Genomic DNA, 26540 nt, shown 5'->3' on the forward strand with positions numbered 1-26540 from the left:
ACATTATTGCCGCTTTTGATTGCATTTCAGATTAGAGAGCGCTGGTGGAAAGAGAGCAAAGCAGTCAGCTAGACAGGCAGATAGAGAAGAAGAGACGATGGCCAAGAGAAAGAGAAGGATTAGAGATGGAGAACGTAAGAAGACAGGAAGGGCAGATAAAGGAGACACACGGACAGACAGACGGATGGGGAGGATGAAAGAAAGAGTTGAAATGAGGGACAGACAGAGGGAAAGAGGGGAAACAGAAAAAAGTAGAGGAAGAGCCTCTGGGGGAGCGTATTATGCGGCCGTTACCCCCCTCCGGTGCGGCAGCGAATGGAAGCGGCTGAGTACCCACTCTTCCTGTGACCTTGGAGGTCAGTTGCAGGAAAGCAGCATTAATCAAACTGACGCCCAGGCTGAGGCGGATGATAGCAGCAATGCTCACAACAACCCCCCCAAACACTCACCCAACTATCAACACCAGCACCACCTCTAACACATTGATTTGCATTCTTTCTCTGTCTTCTTATATTTTATGTTTTTCTTTTTATGTTGTCTTGCTTATACCCTCTTCCATTTTCTTCCTTCTCTCTCCTTCTTTTTCCCATCATCCGTCTCCATCCTCCCCCCTCTTTGCATGCCCTTAACCCTCTCTGGATCCCCGGCTACAAACAGTGAATTAACCCATCTCCACCCTGTGTTAATGGCCTTCTAAATATCAGCCCTTGCCTGTGGATATGCCACCAACATTTACATTGGCTATGAGATTGAGCTAGTTGCCTTCTGGCGACTGGCAGACATGTAGATATCGATTGACTTGTTTTGCTCTTTGCGTTGATGCATATTTTGTGACCATGGCTTGTGGGTAATCAGATTGTGATGTGTGTGTGTGTGTGTGTGTGTGTGTGTGTGTGTGTGTGTGTGTGTGTGTGTGTGTGTGTGTGTGTGTGTGTGTGTGTGGTGTGTGTGTGTGTGTGTGTGTGTGTGTGTGTGTGTGTGTGTGTGTGTGTGTGTGTGTGTGTGTGTGTGTGTGTGTGTGTGTGTGTGTGATGAATGTGCAGAGGTATGTGAAAAATGCATTGCCAGACCTCTTATGTCGGCCTATTCATGTAGCCTTTATCATGCCCTTTCCTCGCATGTCAAACACACATGTAAATACAGAAGCAATCATATTTTGCACAACATTGCACAGTTTTGACCTACAGTCAGCTGTACGTAGGCTTAGAGAAGCAATTCATTTTCAGTCATTTTGAAACCTTGTCAGACATTCACATAAAAAAACTATCTTTTGGTTCATGGCATGGTATCGTCATACAAAGATTTGTACGAGTTATCTTCTGAAAAATTATTCCTCTCTTTGTGTGTGTTCTCTTACGAATATACAGCAACATGTGTTGATTTCCCCGTGTTAGAAGCATACATATTTTATAATATACATTTCTGTCTTCACAGGAAAACACGGCTTGGGTTAAAATAACTACAACAAAAGTTACATTAGAAATAAGTCAACATTTGGGTTGAATTAAATACTTTGTTGTGTACGGAACAAGATAAATCAATCAATGTTTTCACATGACACAAATAGCAGTTTACTGGTTAAAAGGCCTGTATTTTTGGACCCGTCTCTTCACGCCAACCTCACCCTATGTGGACTTTGTCCCTCTTGATTATTCCTACTTCACATTGAGATGCGAATGCTGCCTGAGAACAACCCGCTCATAGGAAAAGTGTAGACCAATGCATTAATCTTTCCACAGAGAGACTACCTACAATTAGGGATCCATACAGCTACAATAGGACTTCCCTGACCCAAATATACAGTTTTATTCCCCCACCCTCCCCACTCTGTTAGGCCAGCCAGCCAGCGAAAAACAGAGTCAACAAGCAAGTGTGTATATGTGGTGGTCCTGTGTGTCGGTCAATACAAACCAATCAATACACAGAGGGCTTTTACTGAATCAGGTGTGTGAGGGGGAGAGAGCATGGGTGTGTGTTTGGGTTGGAGGATGGTTATAGGAGACTGGGTTAATCTGTGACTGCTCGTCTGCGCTGATGATAGTATTGATCTGATGAAGATCATCTGAAGGTCAGGATATGTTGTCTCTGTTTGGACCGCCTTGATATTAATACACTGTTTGTCCTTTCACTGCCGGTATATTACAGCATATACTACTTCATTGCTAATAGAAACATCAAATATAACAGCAGAGGGCCCATAAAGTGGAGTGGACAGAAAGTATATCTCTGGCTTTAGGATTTTACAAGCGCAAGTTTAAAGATCAGTTGGACAGCAGGGGTGTCGCAATGTACCGGATTGACAATAAAAATAAAATACAGTTAAATGATTTATAATAAACATATGATAACATCCTATGAACAATCCAGCACCATTTAATAGTTTTCTCTCATTTATGCTTTGTCTCTGTCCCAGACCTCCACACAAACAAAAGAGTGTAATAGATATGCTAAAAAAGGACAAAATGGGTTTCACTTATTAGAAAGCTTCAATAAATGTCATTAGATATTGTTAACCGAATTGTTTTGGTCACAATAATAGTGTTGTGAAAACATGATATTGGTGTAGCCCTAATAGTGCACAATGTGTTTGTGTCAGTGTTTTGAGTTATAGGCAAGTAGAATAGTTTAAACATGGGCATTTTTATAATCAGTTTCTTAAGCAAACAGAAGACTATGGCTGAAAAGTGGATCTGTGAGGTTGGCATTTTATGATTGACACCTTGATACCTTCTCTCTCTATGGGTCATTATCATCATTTCAAAATGATGAAACAGAAACTAGGCTTGTTAGCACTTAATTATTCATTTGAATACATAAAGGCAATCAATTAAGCTTAAGTGTGCAATACATCTGATTAACCAGTCAGTTCCCAAAACACCTTATACCCTGGTAATGAGTTTTCAAGTATGGAGGGGGGGGCTAATAAGTGAGGGTGCTCACCCACAAACACAAACATATGCCCACGCACACACCCCAGGTTTACAAACCACTATTGTGTTTGATGCTCTTTTTTCTCGGGTGATAATTTAATGTATTAGCATTCGGGGATGAAAGATAAGCACGGCTTAATGTATGCTAATATTAAGGTCTGTTGTGTGTATCAAAATAAAGCAAGGTCATCAGGAAAAGGCACACTTGTAATTAATAGATGAATTCATTACAAAAACAATGAAAAACACTCATTAACAAGATAAGGCATTAGAAACGAAAATAGAAACGTTAATGTGTTGACAATGAGAGTGACTATATTCAACCTTGAGATGCTGTTAATGCAGTGTGTGTGTTTGATTGGGAAAATCTGCCGGCCTCTTTTCCGCCACCGCCACTCATTATTCTCTGACACACTTGCTCGCTGCCTCTCTGCCTTCCTCCCTTTATTTCAGCCTCCTTCTATCCCTCTCTCTCTCTCCATCCCTCCCTCTCTCGCTGGCCTTTACCTGCTTGCTCGCCTCAAGGGAAATTACCACAGCTCAGAAACGCTGTCCAACTGCACTGCAACGCTCCGCTCTGCCCTGCCTCCCTCCACCCATACAGCACACACATATGGACACACACAAACATACAGACATATACTGTGGACATGCACTCACACGAGCATTCATGCACACAGAAAACACCCTCACATACACACAAAGACTACACATTAAGCCCCTCCCCACCCCTAGCATTGCCCCTTCACCAGACGCTGCTAAGACTGATTCTTCTTACTATTGTCCTCCCCCCATAATATATATGCAGAGGCAAAGCAGTATTGGAAGCATTTCGCTGCCAAGGTCTGCAGTGTATTTGTATACTATAGTGTAATAGTGTGTGTATGTGAATCGACTGCATTCGTTGTTATATTAATACATGTATGAATGTGTGTTTAAGTGCAGGGGAGAATGAGAGTGCATATATTTCCCTACTTAATGAATTATATGTGTTGGACCTCTTCTGTTCAGGGTAATTCACTCTTTAGTCTTAATGAAAGTTAATGAAAAGGATCCCTCCTCCTCTTCTTATGGACTGCCATGCCTTCAGCAATACTTGCAGTCTGTCTTATCTATCAATGCAATACTGCAGACCTTGAGATGAGCAATGAGCAACTCAGCAGGGTTTTACTGCTTTCACTATTATTTAATGGAAAGACACTTCAATCACAATGCTAATCAGAGTGAGAAAAACTCAATGAACGTTTCAGCTCTATCGCACAGTGGCTTATTGCACATGTTTTGCCTTGAAGTTGCGGGCACAGGAGACTCACTGTGCAACACTTTTATGTGCAGTTAGAGATGGTTTTATTTTGCTCCTTCCTCTGTCAGAATTATCATCATGACGGTCCTTTAGCATATGTCAAGTCATGCCTTTGGAAATGTCACTTTGAGGGAAGCAGCAGTAGCTCCCTGTCTGCATTTTGATAACTCACATAAAGTCCAGACTGTGGAGGACGATTCATAATCAATACCAAAAATACTGACACCCCCAACTCATCAGTCATTCTGCATCACACAGTAAACTATGAATGTCTTCTTCTAGAATGCAGAGTCTGGGGAATAAGGAATTAAAACCGAGATCTGCTTTTGAATTCAGTGCTTTCATTAAATGTTTGGCTACTCCTCAGATCAGGTTTGGTTTATTCAGATTAAATGTGAAGCATTTGGAAAGTGGCTTTGTATTTAAGAGTAAGATACAAAATGTATTGTGAGTACAGAAAAATGTACTGATGATCGTATACATTCAAATGGTTGGTCATAAACTCAAACATGTTTTGACTTTTAAAGCAAAAAATATAGCCTGTTGCAATTCTTTTTTATGTAATTTGTCTGGCGATGTGTATGCCTTTTATGAATGTGTGTGTTTATTAATGTTTCTAGATGAAGTTACTTTGTCTCATGGGAAACATATAAAATAATATAAATGTAGCGACATAAGAAATGCATCAAATATGCATATAGCCACGTAGTAGACACGTGTGTGTGTGTGTGTGTGTGTGTTATGTGAGAGTAAAAGTGAGTGTGTGTATGGTAGGAATCTGTGGTTGGGCGTATGCACATGCATTCTTGTGTGAACGTGTGCATGTGTGATCCTGGCAGTCTCCGGCAGCAGGCTTGAAATTAAAACCTTATGCGGAACGCGGCTCATGATTGGACTGGAATTAAAACAAAAGGCAGAAGAGCACCCTGAAAAAATGGAGAGAGGAGAAGAAGAGAAGTGTTTTGTCTGAGAGGGGAAGGAGTGAGCGATTGCCTCTGCTACAGTCCTACAGATCGTGTCTGGGCTGTTTCCTATCAGAATGTCAGGCGGACATTTCCCATTGGCTTGCTTCTGTCAGCAGTCTGCTTAAATGTGAAAGCAATTGGGGAAATTGGTGGAGTCAAAGAAACATTTCAGAATAGCTGTGATGAGATGGAAAGTGGATGTGCAGAAGGAAGAGTGGGCGAATACTAACATAAATATATGCTGCACACACACACACACACACACACACGGCTTTTCTCTTCTTACCAACATTATCACATACTGAGTAGTTCTAGCCTTTGATGGCTAAGATCATGCCAAACCACTATCTTTTTAAGTCTCGGTTGCCTTTTGTGGTGCATAGATTTCCATCTACATGTTTGATGATTAAGTTGAGTCTACATGAAGGAGATTAAGGCTACAGGTAATGTAGTTACTGTAACCTGTTTATTTATAAATCACTGACTTGCACCTACATTAACGAATACATAAATAACAAAATGTATAAAATAGTTTACGTGGAACATAATTTATTTAAGTGCCGTGAATAATCTGCAAACATCTAAATACAGTTTAATAGTCTGTGATATGAAGTGAACTACATATCGCTTCAGCTGCTTCTGAAGGCATTCCCCGCTGCTCTCACCTCTCTTAACCCTGAGTATGGAACATCTGCTTTCTCCATTCAGTTGTAGCTCGCTATTTTAATAGCTCTGGGCATCTTGCCTCGAAAAGAAGGAAAAAAAAGTTTGGGCTGGGGCCCCTTGCTTTCATTAGCAGTCTCTCCCAGTGATGTATAGAGCCCAAAGCTTTGCTGAGAGAGTTCTCACTGGTCAGCCTTCCCCTTTGTGGGCTGCAGCCTTGACCTATTCCCACCTCACAGTGTGTGAGTGTGTGTCCGTGTCCGTGTGTGTGTCCGTGCCTGAAAAGTCATTTCCATGAAAAAGGAGTGCAGAGAATGGACAGGGGCCGCATTTTCTTTCTCTGAGACGGCAGCAGACTCGGTTCAGGGGGGCACAAGGGCGACCTCATCCATCATCTTGTGAATAGCCTGGAATTATCGCCCCATGTTTCTGGACATTATGTGATCAAGAGATTCTTGACAAAAGGTCATCTTGGGTTGTGAAACTTGGGGTGGGCCGGCCCTTTAACATTTGAGTGGGATAAAAAAAAAGCTCATGATGCACATTCCAAATTTCTTGAGACTTTACGACTTTACAATCTATTTCAGTTTTTTTGTCGTTGCACTATTTGGGGTATCTAATTTCTAAGCTTTACAAAATATAGGCTATAGCTGTCAGGAGCCAGTGGTGAAATACAAAAAAAGGTATATTTACAACACCTTCCTAAAATCTACAACATGTTTTTCTTTTTGGCTGCAAGCTTCAGCAATGTGAGCTGCCCGCCTGTGCTGTGCATCCTCTGTGGGCGCTTGGAGGTTTTGTCAAACGGGAGGGGGGCGGGCCGCAGGGCGGTGGGCGGAGTTTTCATGCTGCTGTTTTGATTGGTAGGGAGTGACGTACCTGAAGCCACTTCCTGGTCTGCTCTCTGGGAGGAGGAAAGCGAGACTGCTGCAGTGTTGTTAGTTTGAACAAAATGGCTGCGAGACCACTGTCAACGAGAGCTCACTGAACGCCTACCATGACTATCCGCTCCGCTGTCTGGATCCAAACAGAATGTATTTCCACGGAGTCGTTTCTCACTTTGTATTTGCGGTAGCCAGCCCGTCGCTAGTCGTCCAGTTGGCGACCTAAACACATTTTTTTGTTTGCACTTTAGAACAAGTTGGCTGGCTGACTGACGGCCGTCGGCTTGCTCCCTATACGCGAGAACTCATCGGCGATTTTTAACGAAAACTGCGTGCTGATTTCTCTGGTTTTGCAAAACCTCGCAATCATCGACGATTAACAGCGTCAACCAGCTCACGTTAGCTTGCATCCTTCAGCTGCTTTTAAAAGTCATTTTTATTCGTGTTTTTTCTTTTGTTTTTGTTGTTAGTGGTGCTTCGTTTCCCTTCCCCGCCCCTCAATATTGTGTGACGTTTTTAACAAACTGTTTCATCGGCGAGGGTAATTTCACGGCATATTTTTTGCTGAAAACAAACATTACCGTACTTGCTGTGCGTATATCTGGCTGAGTAGCCGTTGTTTACCTCGGTATCTTCAGCAGCAGTCGGCTCTCTGCCAAGTCCGACTTGAACTGCGACTGAATCTCTCCTCCATCTCTTTACGGGTAACTTCAGAGAAGACATCGGATAATGCTTTTCTGCATATTTTATTCTGCCATGAACCTTCTCTTCACTGACATCTGCCAAATCTGTGGTTAACGAAAGGTACGTTCCAAATGAATTGCGTTTTACTCTTGGGAATGAATGTTATTGCTGTTCAGTGTTTGACAATAGTGGTTAGAGGATAGTGGACCGACAATGTCAAATAAAAAAGCCAAACTGACCATAATATCACGCCATTATTTTTCACAGCATTAACACATGGCTCTATGGTTTAATATCTCCATTCAGCCGAGTTACAACTGCGCATTAACACTACAGTAGCAATGTCAAGTGCCACTTAATTAAAACACCCATTAACAATGATCTGTGCTTATTTGTGGTGTCACCGTTGAAGGATTTCCTGAAAATATTCATGTTTTAGAACCTCAGAAATTATACAGGGTATTATATGATCTTGAGACAGACATCCAAGCACCCGGAGGATATTTGAAGGGAGTCCCCTGCAAATGATTTATGTAATGTTGGATTGATAAGAAAACCCTACAGAACGCAGAGAATGTGCTGCTTTTGGATATTCATTATGAAGTAGATGACGATATTTGCTATGTTTATTTGAAGGGGATTGACAGGAAAATGTTGGGAACTTTTGTGATATCATAGCTCTTTCATGATTGGCTGAATAGACAGAACACACTCGGTACATGTGAGCGTCTAATGTGTAGGTTTCTTGAACTGACTGAGAGAATTGCCTCAGCTTTTTCAATGTTGTTGTAGTCATTTGAATATAATGTTGTATTACTAGGCTTTTTTGTTAACACATTTCTATCTATTATTTTCCAGCACATTGAATCGACAGTGTTTTCATACTAGGACATATTCTTACATTATCCCGATTTCTCGTTGTCACTGCTCTTCCTTGTATCTTTCATTCATAGTTATATCACTTTCTGTATCTTGTACACTATTGTACATTCCACTACACTAATTCCAAGTACATTATTAAACATAGCTGTCCTGTCTCTCTTCCCTCCTTCCCTCCCCCCCTGACTTTGTTAGAAAGCCGGAGATACTGATTGAACTGTCGCCTTCTATTGCATCCCCCCTTCCTGCATCCTGTCCCCAGGCACTGGAGTATAGCTTTTAATATCTCCTCCGTGTGTCTTAATTGAAGTACATAATTTCCCGTTCAATTTCAAACCCCCATATTCATTCCCCCCCTTCTGGCATCTCTGTCACCACTGTCTTATCTCTGTCGTCACATTGATGATTAAATGAAAAATGTGCGTGAGTGGCACTGGCACACATGCATGTACATTTGCAGTACGATGGGGAAGACTGTTAGGGTATTTATTCCTGCGTACATCACACACACACACACACACACTTATGAGTATGTCTCCAAGCCTATGTGTGTATGACTGTGCCATGTCTGGAATGTAAGCATGTTGTTGCAATTGTTGTGTGTTTGAGTCATCCAGTCAATATGTAGACACGTGGAACGCCTGCCGTTTTTGCCATGGGAATGTGTTAGCATTTAGGTCAAGCTCAAAGCCTGGGCAGTTGGTTAATGCCCTGCTTTTGTTCAGGTTGTGAGCTGCCTCCTGCATATCTTAGAAACCCAGCTGACTCTCAGACACACACACACAGAGCCCTCTTCTTACCCAGGGTCAAGGGTCCTTCTCCTTTCCATGCGCACGCCCAAAAGGCTGCAGAGCACGCAGTAAGGGGGTGGCTGTGAAAAGATGTTTCAGGGGCCCTTCTGGTGTGTATGTAAAATGAGTGAATAGGGTGAAAAGAAAGACTTAAAGCAGGGTAAGAGGAGGAGGGAGTCTTCTAGTTTTCTTAAACACCATATAGTTAGGCTTACCCTTCCCAGACATAACTGCTTTAGCACCATAACTACCACTGCAGCCACAGCAGGTGGCTCCTCTGGAGGGCACTGGGGCAAATAGGGGATGTGTGTAGTTGTTAGGTAGGTCACTAGCACTGTGTTTACCCCTGAGGAACGGCATGTAATGTTGCAAAGAAGAGGCCAGAAGATCTCCTTTTCGATCTGTTTTACTGAATAAAAGTTTTCCTTTGTTCAATTTGGTTCTACAGTAATCCATACATGATTCACTCACTGGGAGAACCAGGAGAGCCTGGATAGTGTATCAATTAATGCCAACCTGTGAAAATCTAGACAGACATTTTTTGGACCCACATTATCTCAGTCTTTGGGTTTATAATTGGTTAGTTCCCATTGAAACAAGACCCAAAATGAAAAATATATTCACTGGGGCCCAGATTCAATGAATTATATTACATATTTTGCCATTTTGGGAGCTCACATGCAGGAAACCCATAACCCATGTTGGCTTTTGACTCAACTATGCTTTAGGCTGTTGGCATCTAGACATTGTTTTCATTACATTTTTTTAATAAAAAATGCCACAAGGACCAACCCTTGCAGGAACCACAGCACTACAGACACACTGCAGGCCTTCATCATAGAGAAGGTGGGATCATTAGTTAAAAATAATCTGAAGCTTGAGTCCCCTTGTCCAACCCTTTGCAGACTAAACATGTCCAATGTTCAGGTGGCTATCATTAGCCTGCTTTTCACTTCAAAAATGTAACTGGAGTGGACCTGCTTGACTTATACTGCTGTATCCCCATATAGTATTGGTTCTCCTGTTTTAGAGTTCATCTCTTGCCCTGGGGACTTGAACATTCAAATAAACAAAAAGTTATTCGTATCCCTCGTCGAACATTTTGTGTTTGCTTTGGTAAATCCCACTTAGTCATGCTTTGAAAAATGGCCCTTTGTTGTCATTCCCTATATTCCCTGTCTGTGGTAGTTACAGAGACGGTGATTATGAGGCTTTGCAAACAATTGGCTTGGTGCTGATAGATAACACGCTTAACACTTCTGCAGGCTGCTGCTGCAGTAGAGATGCACTGACTGTACAATCTGCTGGATTCAATGGGAGGCTGCCAAAAGCTGAGACCCTATTCTTCAGTTATATGGATGGCTATGTTGAAGTCAAGGGGGGCAATAAAAGACTCTCTATGCAGTTGTGTTTGGTGTGGCCATTCTGCTTCATGACATTTGTTTATGTATTGTGTGTAAGGGCCAGCGAGGGGGGAGTGTATGTTTACTTTGTTGCATTAGAATCTATAGGTAGCCAGAAATAGTTGTAGTATCTTTAGTTGGATGGAAAACACCCAGAAAACAAACTTCCACTTCCATATGCCCAGTGACATCTCCTCTGGGAGGTGTGGTCTGCTTTGTTTTGTCTGCACGGTTTATGCAAACTGTGTCTGCTTGGTCTTAGCCAGGATTCACTTCAGGTCTGACACTAATCTGCTTTGGTATGAAGCTGTGATAATCTTATCTTCTAGTGCTCCCAGCCCTAAATTCAACACTTCTTGATTGCATGTGTGCAAACTCAGCTCAAGCTTTCACTTTAATTAAAACATAAAACATATTTTTCAGAAGATTCAAAGTAGGGATGCACGATATTGGTTTTTCAGAGCGCATCGAGTTTAAAATACCATCTACAAGCTGATGCTGACAGCCCCGCTCCTGCCGCCCGCTTGTGGCAGACCACACTTCCACGCTCACCGGCAGGCACCGACTGGCTGTTGGGAGGACCGGGAGGGTGTGTGTAGCGAGCGAGAGAGACCTTACGTGCATTGTTGTTGTTAGCATCTGGTGCTAGCTAGCTGCGCTAACGGATATACGGAGCTGTTTAAATGAAAACAGAGGAGCGACATTTCGCCACAACTGCGCCGAGCACTTGACTTTATGCAGGAAGCCAGACAGTGGGACATTGTACGAAAAGTCAGCACACTCAGCAGGGATAGTGCGCAACATGATTGCAGCGTCCAGGCAGCTCCGGTTCGAGCATATGCCTTGAGTTGCACATAGCTCCAACGCCCATACCACCGACGACATGTTTGTTTACGGTCCTGGCTTCACGAGTTAGGGAGCGCTGGATTTGTGAAGAACTCCCCTCTTCCTAAACCACTAATACCACAGTACTGGCAAAACGGGAGGAGCCGAGTGAAAAACAAGCGCCCCTCATCCCAATCCACCCACACCGCAGTATTTTTTAATTTATTTTTTACCCAAAACATATATTGTATATTATCGGGGCTATTAATACTGGTATCGGGATGACGTCATAATTCCTAATATAATAATCGTGCATCCCTAATTCAAAGTATAGGTTTAGTCTGGGTGAACGGCAGGTATCAGGTATTTGAAGGTGACCATTAGTCTTGTGTAAGAGGACAAACACAGATGGTTCTCCTGTACATTATTATGTCAGACGGGGCTTTTGCATGGAAGAGGTATGGAAAAGTTGTGACCAAAGATGACTATGGGTGTTGGTGTGGTTGGGGGGTCTGTGTAACCTCCACCTCCTTGTCAATCGTGTGTGCCAATGAAGGGGGCAGAGCTTAGGGGGCCCACCAGGGGTAACCCAGGCCTGGATGGAAGCAGGGGGATGGGGGTAGCAAAGCTGAAACCGGCGAGCTGCTGCCTGTGAGTCTTGGCAGGGGTCCAGGGGAATGTTCAATGTGCCGAGGCTTGGTGGGGGCCCTCGTCCCTCCCTCTGCTGCATGTCGGCTAATTGGAGAGACGTGGGGAGAAGAAGAGGGCCATCACATGGAAGATGACAGAGAATATGCACGACATCCGACCTACAGTGTTCCCTTTTTCCTGCTCCAAATGGACACTAGCCAGCCTTACCTATTATGTAAAAAGACTTGGGCCTACAGCACTCCAACAGCCTTCAGTTATGGCTATAGAAATAGCAGTAGCATGCAGTGCTTGCCCCAATGCACAGTCCACGTGTTAGGCTCTTTAAGCTCAGGGCATTTGTTTGTCAGAGTTTTATTGCCTTAATTAACTGGAGAGCTATCAATGAAGTACTTTTACTTTGTGTATTTTGATTGCTAGATTGCATTTTAAGGACTTATTTTGATGAAACAGAACTGCTTTACAACAAAACATTTCTTGTGATGCTTGATTTGTAAATCACAATTGTGGCATAGCTTATTTTGTTTTAATTAAATCTAAGGTAGATTGTTTGTTATTGAACCTTTTTCATTATATTTCTTAAAATAGTCTTTACATCCCGATAGCAATCAAATATTTCAATTGCTATGACAAAAACATTTTCTTATATTGAAATTGCTCTTATTTGTTGTATTCTCAGCATTTACATAACTTTGTCATCGGGAGAATACAATGTAAGATATTACTGAAGATATTAAGAGTGAAGTTCAATAAAACAATATAGCAAATATTTACTCAAGAAAGAAACATGTCCACTCCTATCAGCTTTGGCTGATATTTCTACACCTACGCTGTTGTGCCCACCTCTCAATCATGGGGCTGGCACCAAGATCTCTCTCCCTGATTCTTCATGTTTTCATCTCTGTCCTTCTTACATCTGAGCAGGCGTATCTCCCGTCCCCCTGTTAGTCTATGTAATTGCTTACACTGTTGACAGCTGGGGAATTGTTGACTGACATTTTATATATGTGGGTATAGAGCGGAGGCATGTCAAAGTAACTTTGAGGGGAGTATAGACCAGCCGATTAGCTTGTGTGTCCTGTCCTAGTTAGGCTGCATTGTGCATCGGTATGTGTCCTTCCATCTAATTTGATGGGGGCCGTGAACAGTTACCATTTTAAGAGCCTACTATGTTCCCAACATTAGCTAAGAGATGCCCCAAAGACAACACTTTGTTGTGAGCCCTGTTTTACTTGTCTGACCCTGCATCTAAATAAGTCACTGTAAGAATGAACACATAACTTCATGTTATTTGATTGATCTTAAGCAGCAGTTTTTCTATCGATATTGCATATTACTATGATGAGCTGCAGCCTGATTTACTGTAGACCGAATGGTGATAAAAACTACACTTAAAACTAATTATTTCTGTGGCTGTTGTACAAACCCTACTAAACTCCAGTGTATATTTCAAGTTACTCAGTTTTGGTCTTTGGCACAAAGTTTGAGTAATTCCTGCTTAAGGTTAATCATAAGAGGTCAGGCATTTTATCAAAGCTAATAGCACCTCATCACTAACAAGACCTTTCTAGACAGGGAGTCACCTCGCAGCCTCCAAGCTGCCAGGCAAGCACACAGATTAAAACAAATACGCATACACATGCAGAATATGCACAACCAACTATTTTCATAAGCGAACACCAACACACTTTGACACCTTCTACTTGAATTCAATAAGCTTTAGCTGTGGTGCTGGCAGGGAGCAGGCCTGCTTGGTCTGGTGCTTTGTGCTGTTTTCCTATTTAATGAGCTGCCATCGTGTTAAAGTTTCATATCGACTTGGCAGAGGAAGCAGCCAAGACACTCAGCGCTAATTTTCTGCAGGCAAACCTCAAAGCTGTTTTGAATGCAGGTCTGCCTCCCCCAATATCTGATTCTTTGACTTTCTTTCTCCATCTTGCTTCGCCGTTCATCGCTGCTCTCCACTCGCCCTCAATCAGTCCCTCGTCTACAGATTCCAACAACCAAGAATATTTCTGCCACGGTTCATTGAGCAAGTCCAGCCTAGTAGCACTAAAGTGTGCAGTATCTCTTCACATGCCACTCTCCCCACCTGCTGAAAGCAAAGCTGGTTGTTGCGGAGTGCTTACAAACCAAGCATCCAGTGAGACTGAGGGGTGGAAACACTCACAGAAAAACATGTTATTGCTGCATATCAACTGTGGAATTTACAGGCTTTTTCTCCCCAAGCCATACAGGTCGAGTGAACACAAATGCACACACACACATTTGTGGAGAGTAGTTGAGGTCTTGAGCAACAGTAGCAAGTTTTGGGGAGTTATTTCCCAGGTAAAGGATGATAATGTTCCATGTAATAAGGCTCCGGAGAGCCCCGTGGCTTCACAAATGCCACAGGAATGGGTTGCCAGCTGTGTGGTAATTTTGGTGGAGAGGGAATTTACCACATTCTGCGGCCACAGAACCTGACCATACTTTCTTTTCTTTTTTTTTGCTGAGAGAGGAAAGTCTTTCCTCTTCTTCTTCCTCCTCCATCCTTGGGGATTGGTGTTGTGTCTGCGGTTGAACTGACAGGCGTTTCCTTGCATCTCTTCTCCCTTTCAAGTTCTCTCGGTGTCTCTCCTCCTTTGTCTTGCTCGGTCTTCTTCACACCAGCTCAGCTCTTTTTACTCAACCTTCACCCTCGCATAGTTTTCCCCCCCCTCACCCCTTGCTTTTCTCCCTGCATCTCTAGATACTAGCGATCAAGGTGCGTAGATATTTTGGTTCCTCTTTCTCCCCCCTCCTCGCAGCCTCCCCCCTCTCTCCTTGTCTGCCAGCCTCAATAGTGCTCCGTTCTGTTTGTTTTTTTTCAAACTCCTCCATTTCTCCAGTGAGGATTATTTTTGTGTTTTCCCTCTCCCAGCATAGTCTCTCTTCTTTCTCTCTGTGCCATGTCTGGTTCTCCGGCGGCTGTCGTTCTTAATTGGTGTTGCTCTGCGTCTGCTTTCATCCTCCGCCTGTTTTCCCTTCCTCTCACCCCCCCCCCCCATACTCATCTCCCCTTCTCCTCCTCCCACCTATATCTCCTCTGCATCCTTGGCGGAAAAAGAGAGACATCAGACTGACTGCCTCCTGCCTGTGTACATCAAGCTTAACTGTGAGCTGTGTGTTGTTATGTGACTGTGTGTGTGTGTGTGTTTGTTGTGAGTTTCTAGCTCCTTCATTCCTGTACAGCGGGTTCCTGTTGACATGCTTCCTTCTCTATAGCTTAGCCCTATAGTCCCAGGATATGGAACTGTTTTGTGCAGCACAGGAAGACGGTATACTGCCTCATTATGCAATTCCTCCACATTTCCCAGCGGCTCCGGTTTGCTTAGACTTAGGATGGTTTCCTGCTCAACTCTGTATTCTTAAGAAAAGCCACAGAGTCAATGTAGCAACATTTGTTAGGTTAGGGTTTTGAGGGAGCAGAAGGGGGTATTCAGGTAGGATTGCTTTATAAATGTTAGGGGTAAAGTAGAAATGTTGGCTCTAACGACGTGCATATCTGTGTGCAACTTAAAGCATCAGTCCCAGTAGAGATGTGCATGTATATTGTATTACTGAGATTTGGACGATAGTAATACTATGATATTCAACATGATATACTATAATATGACTAATGCTGTTTAAATGTTTTGCTGTATGAATACATAGAATATGTGCACTGAATACAACATAGCTTTGTGATGAAACATTGTGGTTTAGAAGTTCTTAGCTTTTGCATCAAAGCTCATTTTTGACCAACAAACTGAAGCATCTGCCAGCTTTGCATACATTTGCAACTTAGAAAAAACCCATATGCCCTGTAGAGAAATTGGCAAACAGCTTGCTAGCTAACATGATGCAAGAAAAAAAAAAAAAAAGTTTTGCTTTCCTTTGAAGTATATAGTTTGCACTTCATTGAAGCTATCTGTGCTATTTGATCTAAAAGCAATACAGAGATATCTTGCTTTAATATTTCTCTTCTCAATAAACCCTAGATAAGGTGACAACAAATGAGAAATCCTCCAATGGTTTTGTGTTTAAGGGCAAGAAGGGCATGCACTTACTAGTTTAGTTACTGGCTACATTATGTTGTAAGGTGATCCAAGTCCCTTCAATGTAAGAGAACACTGAGACGCACTGTGGCCATGTAGGTCAGTAACCTGAAAACAGGACATATTTTGCCTAATTGCTGTGTCATACTGCCAGCGAGGGTAAACCTGATGCTGGGCGGCAGCGAAGAAAACACCCCGGGGTCAGTGCTGAGGAGGTGCTAGTGTCAGCAGTACTCAGTGAGAGGGAGGGACACAGGGAGAGGCAGGTAAGGAAATATGTGGGGCAGGGGAGGTCAAGAGGAAGCTAACTTTGGCAATGACAACGTCAGCGCAAAAGACAACCGGTATCTCACATTTCACAAAACTGGATTCCACACCCGGCTGCCTCCAATATTACAGTAAATAACAAAAAATACTAAAGGCTGTTTATAGTATTTGTACTCCTTGTTCTATGTGACAGCAGCAGTAGTAACCGGATAGGTTGGGTCCACCATATTATCTGGGTTAAAATGTGAGACCATCACGATGACACGGTCAATCGTAGTTCAGAGGCGCTGCAACTTATGGTGAAAATAAAAAGCACAGTGTTAATGGCAAAAGCCACTTTCTTCCCATTTGCATCTCCCATCCCTTTCTCTGCCTGCATGCTGCCGCTGTGTCTCATCTCAGAGATATGACTGAGAAATGGACTACTGCACATTCACATGCTGCATACAATTATCTGAATGCACACACACACCCACACATACTGTGAGCTCCTATTTATCACCTGAGGGCTGCCTTCCCCATTGCTGCTGAGATGGCACAATGACGCACAAACACAGACTCCTCACTCAGTATGAAAAATAGGACTGTGTGAATGCAAGAGAGAGGGGGTGGAAAGAGACCATTAACAGGGAATGAAAAGAAGAAAATCCAGATTGAGGCAAAACAGTAATGTGATGTATCTCCTTTCTTTGAATTCACCCTGCTGCCATGGCCACTAGTCTGGCAGTCTTCCCCATGGTTTGGATCTAAACTCACTGGTTTTTTTTTCTCGTTTTTTTGTTGTTGTTATTTATCAGTGTAAACGACGGAACAGGTCACCACTTTTTTTGCATTTTTTATTTATTTTTTTAATTACATTTTTTTATAAACAGCCAGAGAGACAGCACAATAGCAATTGGCAAACAAATTAGGATGACTACGGTGATTCGAGTACGACAGGATAAAATAAAATAAAAACTCACTGTTGACAAGCGTTCAATGTCTTTCTTCCGCTTTCTGTCTCTTGCCCATCTGTATGTCTGTCTAACCCTTTTCTACTCTCTCTTCTTTCTTCCTCTTACTGCCATGGAGACATTACCCCGCCATCAGAGAGCCTCTGTGAGGCCTCTCCTGTCTTTCTGATTGACAGCTCCCTCCCCCTGCCAGTGGGCAGCACAGTGGGATGCAGGCCTTCATTAATCTTCTGTTATGAGTGTTATGATTCATTCATACATTCACATTATTAATTTTCTAGGCCGTGTCTTGGCACCATTTTTATGTTGCGTTTAGTTTACATGTCAGGGAATTATTATTATTTTTTTTCAATTTCATTCACAAGGATTTGTTTTACGTCATAAACTGTGAATCATTATGTTTGCCTTTTTCAGCGGATGCACTGTCTAAAATCACAAACTATAAGTTTGAATGGCAACCTTTTTTTATGAATAACTTTAAATGATGAATTGTCAGACCACATTTATCATTTTATCAAAGCAGTCCGACGTTATTAGGTCTCTCAAAGACACATTTCATGGTCAGAAATATGACACGCAGTACACACAGTGCAGTACATGCAATCCAAATAATCTTCTGTTGTTATGGCAGACTACCATGGTGATGGTTCATTGATCGTCTGATATCTGTTGGCATAGAAGTCGATTCCTATCTAACAAGAAGGCTGATAGATTTTTTTAAGTATGACGTTCAACATATTGCTAGAGCATTGGGACAGTATTCTTAAAAAGTCCATGAGGGTAAAGCACAATAGCGTATTTTACAAAGCAGTCATGTATGTATTCAGCGGGATGGCTAACAAATAGCAATAGAAGATGAAGATGATCGATTGTAGTTGCACATTTTAGAAAGTGGTTTCATTGATTTGATATGACATAGTGCCGTATTATAAATTGGTGTCCATTGCACTTAGTGATGACTAAAAGCACACTCATTCATTCCCTATGGCCCAGCCCGTGCCTATAATAGTTTCCAGGAGCAGTCATATACGCTGAGCTAAAGGAAATACAGGCTGAAAATAAGCACTTAGTTTTCCCAGTCCTCAGGCGAGCTATCTACCTAGTTCTACGAACGCCCACTAAGGCAGATTTCTGTCAAAAAAAAAGGCATTGCATCCTATTCTGTTGGCCTTTACAGTCTTCATTCTTACTTTAGCTCACTTTGTTTAATTCACATGTGCCATTTTTCCTTTCCCTTTTTCATTCCGCCTTCTCCTTTTACATTATTTTGACCATGAAGGAAACTATTTCTCAGAAGTGTCTGACATGATTTTCTTATGAGGTGATTAGTTTGGATGGAGTTTTTCCATGCAGAGTGCACTTTGGCTCTGGCTTACACATGGATCAAAGGGAAGGGGTTGAAAGTTTATATGCAAAGGGGGCGAGTTGGCGAACATAAATGTGCATTTTTAAAGGGTATTTCTTTTGTGAATGTACCTGAATGTCTTTTAATTTGTAAACCGTGTGATGCGTTTGGGTCTACATTATTATAAGAATGAAAAATGGATGGACACTTAAGCTGAATCCCTACCGTTCTCCTTCATGTTCCACTCATTACTCTTTCCCTTTCTTGTTTCACAGCTGAGAGAAGCTAGCGACAGAAGGAAGAGAACCATTTGATGGAAGAAAAGAAAAAGAAAAAAACAAGAAGAAAAGAACAAGACGGACGTCGCACAGAAAAGGTGAAGGTGAAAATGATGCATGTTCATACATTACACATATAAAAGAAGCTGTGCTTATCTATTTTGTGCTTTTTGAAACCTTCAATCTTTTTCTTACTAATGGCTTTCAATGAAATAGCAAACATCCTGTGTAGAGCAACTACAACTGACCTAAACAATTACAACATTATTCAATCACATATAATCAACATATACTTAACACTAGCCCTCTTCTGGTTAAATAAAGGTTAGGTTTTGTTATAATGTTTTGAATAATTATTTCAATTCCACTCACTATTCAGTTTCTTACTCTCTCTATTCTACTTGTTTTCCCTGCAGGCTTCTGATCAGAAACCCAAAGGTGAGTGTCATGATCAATTACACTTCACCCTCTCATCTTACTGATTTTCTAAAACCACATTCCAACTGCAGATCTGCATTAATCAGCTCTGACCCGTAAAGGCACACACACATTATTCACGCGTTGCACACACACATAGCATTTAGCATTCTCCTACACAGATGGACACACACATTTTGCACATGCATGCACAATTGTGCCGTTCGACTATGTTCTCAAACACACATGCGCACACACATGCACACACACAGCAAAGCTAATACAGTGGAGTCTAATGCAGAATGATGCAGAGTGACGCCCAGTTTGCCCGCAGCACCAGGCAGTGATGCGTGAGGGCACCCAGACAGCACACTGGATGTGGTGTTTGTGGAGGGATGGGGGGATGGGGGGAAAAGAGGAAGAGTGGAACAAAAGAAGAGCATGAAGTTCAGATGAAATGCAGAAAGACTGGGTCTGAAAGAACTGTGTCCTCACATGCCCTTGGTGTTCTCTTAAGATGCTAACATATATCTAAAGAGAACATTGCTGTGAAATACTATTGAAATGTTACCTAGAGTTGCATCTGCTGCTCTCAGTTGCATCAAAAATAAAGAATCGGTTGTACCTAGGATTATTTTACAGTTGGATATGATTTCGCTAACGCTTTTCAAGGATTTTGCGTCATTGGGCTTGGGTTAAGACGGCAAAGAATGTGAGCAAAGCAGCTACCTTTTAAATCCCAATAGTGTGTTTGTTAGCGCCCGTGCTAATCCTCGCGCAGTGTGAGCAGCAGCTTGACCATCTGGGTGTAACTGTTGGGTTTAACAAAGGTCACTACAGCTTGCCTTGTACTATGACCTGTCTATTTAATTGCCCCCCCAGACTGACCTGACTGTGAGCTTGGCCTATTATCCAAGTTTCAAAGCCGCCACACAAAGCTTGCCACTTCTGATTTGGATATACATTTAATGCCGTTGTTCTTATGCTTGAGTGATTAAGACGGTGATACTTTTCTCAGCCAAAGAAAATCCGACCTGTCCAGGCTTTATTATAATTCAACCCAAAAATATCTAAAAGTATATTACCCTGACAGGTGGTTCTTGTCACAAATAGTATTTAGAGATCAACAGAAAACTTTAGGAGAGAACAAGCCTATTTTATTGGTTACGGCATATGTTTGTTAAGTGTTAGTTACACACAGCAGAGTTTGAATGCTGTTTTCCAGGAATTCACACCTGGACGCTGTTTTTAACAGCCACAGTCTTATCTCTAGGCCACTTTACTTTTGCACTTTAAGTGCCATGCAGTATATTAGTGATACAAATGAATGTGATGAGGCAGGATAGAGTGCTGCGTTTTATTTGTCTCCGTATACTGTTGACTAAAATAAGGCCGGAGGTTATTTTTGTGGGTGTCAGATGGTGACGATCCACTTGGCCCAAAGGATTATGTGGGCAATAATAAATGTCACACAAACTGAGCTAAGGCCTCAGCATGAGGGGCCGTGTCTGTGAATGTATCTTCCTTAGTGGTGCTTTGATAGGCCTATAGTTTGACTATAGAACAGCTCATTGGTTTTCTTGTTTTCTTTAATGATCTGATAGTCAGATATCCATTGTTCTATTTCAGTTCAATGTGCTGACATCGAGTGTGTGTGTGTGTGTGTGTGTTTTACAGGACCGATAAAGGAAATGCTGAGTCAGAGAGGAAATATTGAAAACTATGTCTGTGAGAGAGGCCCATTGCCAGGGGCACGGCTACAAACAAGAAGGAGGGAGGAGGAAAGAGAAAATAAAAAAAGAGTATGAACGAGGAAGTAGAACAGGGCATTCTGGGGCCACATAAAAGCAACAATGGAGGAAGGAAAGTCAGGGAAAGAACGTAATGAAGCAGAGAGCACTTTCAACGAGTGCCAAAAATGACCATTGGGAGTCAATGACGGTGCTAATATAGAAGAGGACTAATGACATGGACATTTGTTTTATGCTATGTTTAATGAGAGATGAAGAGAGAAAGGGACATTGAATGAGAAACTGATTGTGTGTATGTAGTGGTTTCTCATGCAGCCAGGAAGATGGAGGAAACAGGAAAAAAGGACCTGTTTGGAGTCTAATCGTTCAGTGAGCCATCAGGAGGTTGCTCCCTTTTGCAATATCTCTTAAAAGGAAGGTGGCATCGACTGGAATGAGTTGAGTTTTCAGGCGTGACTCTAAATAATAGAGGTGTGTGTATATATGCGAGTGGGGAGAAAAATCAGTATGCAGTAGTGATTTGTGTCTTTCCATCCATATCAGAGAATTCTGCCTTCCTTATACACTCTCAGAAATTCATAGACACATGCACACCACCTCCCCCATTGCTTTTTTCCTGCTTTCCTCTCCGCGGGCCCCCCTTGGTCCCAGGCATTTCAATTTGTTTGCAGTAATCGATCTCGGGCCCGGTGCGTTCATATGTATGAAAATGAGATAAAGCTTCGGCGCAGTGGAATTAACTTCTCTGCCCCCCATTACGGAGGGAGCTTCATTGAAGGCCGGGTTCCAGGAGGCAATGTACCACTGCCCTAACCCACCTCCCCCACACAGACACACACACACAGGCTGGACCTCCCTCCCTCTCTCCCCCCCCTTCTGGTCCCCATTACCTCAGAGGGATGCTGATTATTCACCCCCAGCACACACGCAGCTTCATCACAATCCCTGCCACCACTGCAATCACAATCAGTCAGTTTTAATGCTACACATACTATACAGAAACTTGCACATGCTAAGACACACACACACACACACACACACACACAGGACTGCATGCCGAGTATCTGTCAAGCTGCATATGTGTGTTTTTATAGTCCCACAATCATATTAAAAGACACATTTCTCTCTTCAGCAACTTTGAATCTAATCTGTGACTGAAGCAAATGCTTACATTGTAGAATTGAAAAGCAGCAAGGGCGTCTTTCACTACCCACATTTTGTTTTTAGCATGCACACACACGTAAATATTAAGTTGAGAGGGAGTTACACAAATGTAAGGAGACTACACACGGGCACAGAAAGCCACACTGCATCTGTTCAATCCCACACCCCGATAATCAAGAAATCTCCATTTTTGCTGCGAACGCACTTTTCAACGCTGAAAGGTTATAGAACAAATATAATGCCTGTCACTGTCACGTCCATAACTTGCCGTCTTGCTCACACTGTTTCTTCCGCCTGTTTCATTTCGCCGACGTTATGCTCGGTTCCGGCGACCACATCTGAGGAGAAACATATTTACACGGTGTCACCACAGTGATAACGGGATTATGTTTTTCAAAGAGGCGAGAGGCACATAAACACAAGTGTGTCGTATCATTCTGTATTGGATTATTTAGCAATTTCACATGCTATTAATTGTGTCAACACTTTTGAAAGGGAATTTCATGAATCACAGTCTAATTACAGGCTAATTTACTTTAGCATTCAGACTGCTTTTCTCTTTTGTTAACCACATTTATAAACACTCAATGAATTAATAGTGAATAGCTGGTGAATTACATCCTGTGGATTTATGACTGCCAAGCATGATTGTTTTTCCTCTACCCCCCGTGTGCTCACCCCGCCTGCATGTCAAGTGCCAGAGGAGAGTGAGGTATGGAAGGAGAGAAACGGGGCACAGAGAAAGAAAAAATGCGGGGCGCAAAGCCTAGAACAATGCTTCCTCTGCGTATTCACGTTGTGTGATCGCTCACAATCTTCTGACAAGAGAGCCCATTTGGTGCCTCACCCCCTGTTCCCCAATGGTGAGCTGCTTCATGTCAAACACCAGGCACATTAATAGCTCAACTTATAGTTATGAATGACAGTTCAGCCTTTGCTTTGAGGCCTAGGTGTTCACCTATATTATGTATATGTAAAGTTCAAAGAGTGCTGGTAAGACTGCATAGGGGCCCCTCGTTCCCTCAGGCCATTGTGAATCAGCAGAAGAAGAATAATACTAGTTTCATTTGACTTGATAAGATTATTCCTGTTAATCATATATAGTCAAGGGGGATAATGCCAAGCAATACAAGTCATATTCCATATTCCATACGACTATGAAATTCACATTGGGACTGCAAATGAGAAGTACTCCAATGTTCTATTGTTAATCCCCATACTCCCCAATGACCCCCGAAGAGATCACATCTTTGATTCATATGTCAGCGTTTCAATGTTTGAGATACCATACATCATTCTACATATCTATCAAATTCAAATGACGTCCATCCTCAGGCAGTTGTTGCCCTTTGGCATTGACCTTGGGTGGAGGTGTAGTATAATACCCTTAAAGCTCTTTACTCGGAGAGTGATTTAGCTTCCATTATGACTCAAAAGCAAAAAGGGGTTTCATTGGTCAATTCTGTCATAATCTCAACAGGGCAGAGAGGCAGAGCTGACATGACCAGGGAGGGAAACAAGTTTGGCACTAAGAAGTGGAGGTGGTCTAATTATAGAGAGAGGGTGGAAGAGGCGTGGTTTGGTCAGAGGTCACCAGAGGCACATGGTGTCACAAGGCAAATGGAGGTGCGTTAGGCAACTGTCAGTCTCTATGGCAACAGCCAGTTATATGCGACTGAGGATGTGTCTGTTTTTCCCCACTAATACTGACAGATGGAACCTCATAGAGAAACACCCCCCCTTGTGTGCATACATCTGCCTTATGTGACTGAAAATCATTTTGGTTACCTTGTAAAAAAACAACCAAGTGCCCCCAAAAAGGAGTCGCAGATCTTGTGGATTGCGGAACAAAATGATGAAGTTACTATACTTCCATAGAAGGGGAAGCTGATGAAATGAGTGGGAGCCTAAATCTGCTTCAACAGAGAATTTGCAGAAGGAAGTGAGACATACAGAAAAGGTCATGAACTCCAAACTGAGTATCTCTTTAACTTACTTAATCATCGTTTTCACAGTACACGCATTTAATGGACTTGGAGAAACTATTATTTGTGCCTCTGCCCCGTGTACTATTTGTTTTTGATTTATTTCACAAAAGTGGGCCTTGTTGCTCTCATAAGGCATGATTTTTTTTTTTTCATAAGCTAAAATAAAACATTGATGCACATAACTGAGCACTTCTTTTAAAACCACTACAGCAGCAGATATACAATACACAGACAAACATGCTGTATTTCTGTTCCTCCTCCTACTTCTTAGCTCTTATTGGATTAAGAAATGCACCATTGTGTAGGGCATATAGGCCTGTGTGTTGCGTCCTTCCCTCCCCCTTCTATAAACATGGCTGCATAATAAAGTGGCTCTGCAGACAATAGACAGAAGAGATGTGGGAACCGGCGCTGCCTGGCACCCGGCGCAGGGAACCAACCAACCACAGTTGTTGTTTACAAAAGCAGATATCATTACTTCTTGCCCAATAAGCCTTGTTTGTTTTGTTTAGCTCTATATCTGATTCATTTGTGCATTTCCCTCTGCCTTGTATGATTTAATTTTCTTCATCTATGCTCACTTGTTCTCTATTTTTATGCAGTTGCTCTTTGTCTCGCTCTCTCTCATTGTGTGTAATTAACCATTTAGTGTGAAGAAGGGCTGTAATTAAAAGTTTGGTGCAAGGTTGCAGAGAGCGCCTCAGCTGGAGGGTTTAATGGAATTTACAGTGCACTTGATACAAATGCTAATTTAATCGGCTCTCCTTTTCAACTTCAATTAGAGGTGCTAAGGCCACCACCACATGAGTCTTAATGTGGCTTTTAAAACACAACACTGACTTGCTCTGCTGTAACTTTAATACCCCTGTATTTACCTCTCTCAATCAAGCTGTAAGTCATACAGTTATATAAGCTATAACTAATTAAATGTGTCTATTCAATCGCCTTTCACTTGCAGTAGGTGTAACCAGCATGCTCTTCACTTTCCTTACACACCTTTTTCTAAGGGATTTCCCCACTTTTCTCTTTTTTTCCCCTTAATAGTCTTTTTTTCTAACCACCAACTCTTCAAAAGCATGTACTCATCCATTATAGATTATAGATAAAATCTCTCTTATAGAAGCTCTCTCTCACGTACTCTTCTTCTCACATCTTATGCCCGGCCACACGAGGACGAAAACGGCTAAACGCATAGGATTAACACAAACGCAATCTCAAACAAGCTTCCGTCCACACGCAATAGTCATCCGGATAGTGTCTGTCCACACGAGACCGCTCCGTTTAGCTCCAACCGCTGGAGAAGCTGCAGTACATATGCCAAGCCTGTACGTGGCGCTGTAACTTCCTCCACAAAAGCAGCGAAGAAGCATGGTTGTCATGGTTGCCCTTCTGTTTATTCTCCGCGGTGGGGGCCGAGGGAACCGGGCAGAGTTTTTCGCCAGTCAACGTGTATTAAAGTTTAAATCTTCCGCCAAAATTATAAAAGTGCCGGTCAAAAGTCTTCTTTGTTATTTATTGAGCTTTAAAACAAATGAATAACGAATCTATATAATATAATAATAAAATACACGGAGCCTCTCTTGTTCCTCCCTCTCTTCGGACAGCGCCAGTGTCTGTTTCATGCAGCAGCTGATCCAGTAATGAGTGACCCGGCCGACAGTAAAAATAAACATATTTATAACTAGTTTAGGTAGTTTGAGAGGTGTCTCCGTCCTGTCAGATTAGACTTCACTCGCGTTTATGTCCATATCGAGAGAAAGATAAATAATCTGAATTCAGTGTGCAGTTTACTTTGACGCAGGGGTGAGCAGCAGAGGTGGGGAGAGGCGGGGCTATTGCCTCATCATTATCAGAAAATGATCGTATAGGGCGTACACACGGTGCCGTTGGACCCCCCCAGAGCGTTGCGTATGCCGTTCTATCCACCTTGGGATCCGTTATCGTTTCCGCAGTCGTTTAGTGCCGTATTCGGTCGTCCTCGTGTGGCCGAACGGTCTATATGACACTAAACAGTAACGCAAACGACCGTTTTCGTCCTCGTGTGGCCGGGGCATTAATCATTCAGACCGACTTTCTTTTCTTCTCACTTGTGTATGTATGTCTGCAACCAGACACTCATTCCCTCTCAAAAGAACGCTAATTATCACTGATATACTTGTTTAATACAGATTACACTTTAGATGGTTACACATAACCCAACTGGATGCTGTTATGGCAGCACTTTCCTTAAAAGATTTGAGATCATTTTATCATTTTTTTTTTCTGCGAGCATAGAATAATGTTGAATAGGTTTGTGACCATGTGCTCTAAATGGGTCATGCTTTCTTTTTGGATACTTGTGTCA

General features: G+C 42.4%; 1 protein-coding gene across 5 annotated transcripts in view; it reads left to right on the plus strand.

Moving 5' to 3' along the window:
- Positions 1-6767: 6767 nt before the first annotated feature.
- tnrc6c2 (trinucleotide repeat containing adaptor 6C2) overlaps positions 6768-26540 on the plus strand; it is a 54919-nt gene continuing 35146 nt past the window's right edge. For all 5 annotated transcript variants that reach the window (XM_034203328.1, XM_034203330.1, XM_034203331.1 and 2 more), the window contains exons 1-3: positions 6768-7549; positions 18874-18980; positions 19293-19314. In XM_034203328.1, the coding sequence (XP_034059219.1) occupies positions 18912-18980; positions 19293-19314 (91 nt within the window). In that variant the 5' untranslated portion in view covers positions 6768-7549; positions 18874-18911. The remainder of the gene's footprint in view (positions 7550-18873; positions 18981-19292; positions 19315-26540) is intronic.

Source organism: Gymnodraco acuticeps, unplaced genomic scaffold (assembly GCF_902827175.1).
Source record: "Gymnodraco acuticeps unplaced genomic scaffold, fGymAcu1.1, whole genome shotgun sequence".
Classification (NCBI taxonomy): Eukaryota; Metazoa; Chordata; class Actinopteri; order Perciformes; family Bathydraconidae; genus Gymnodraco; species Gymnodraco acuticeps.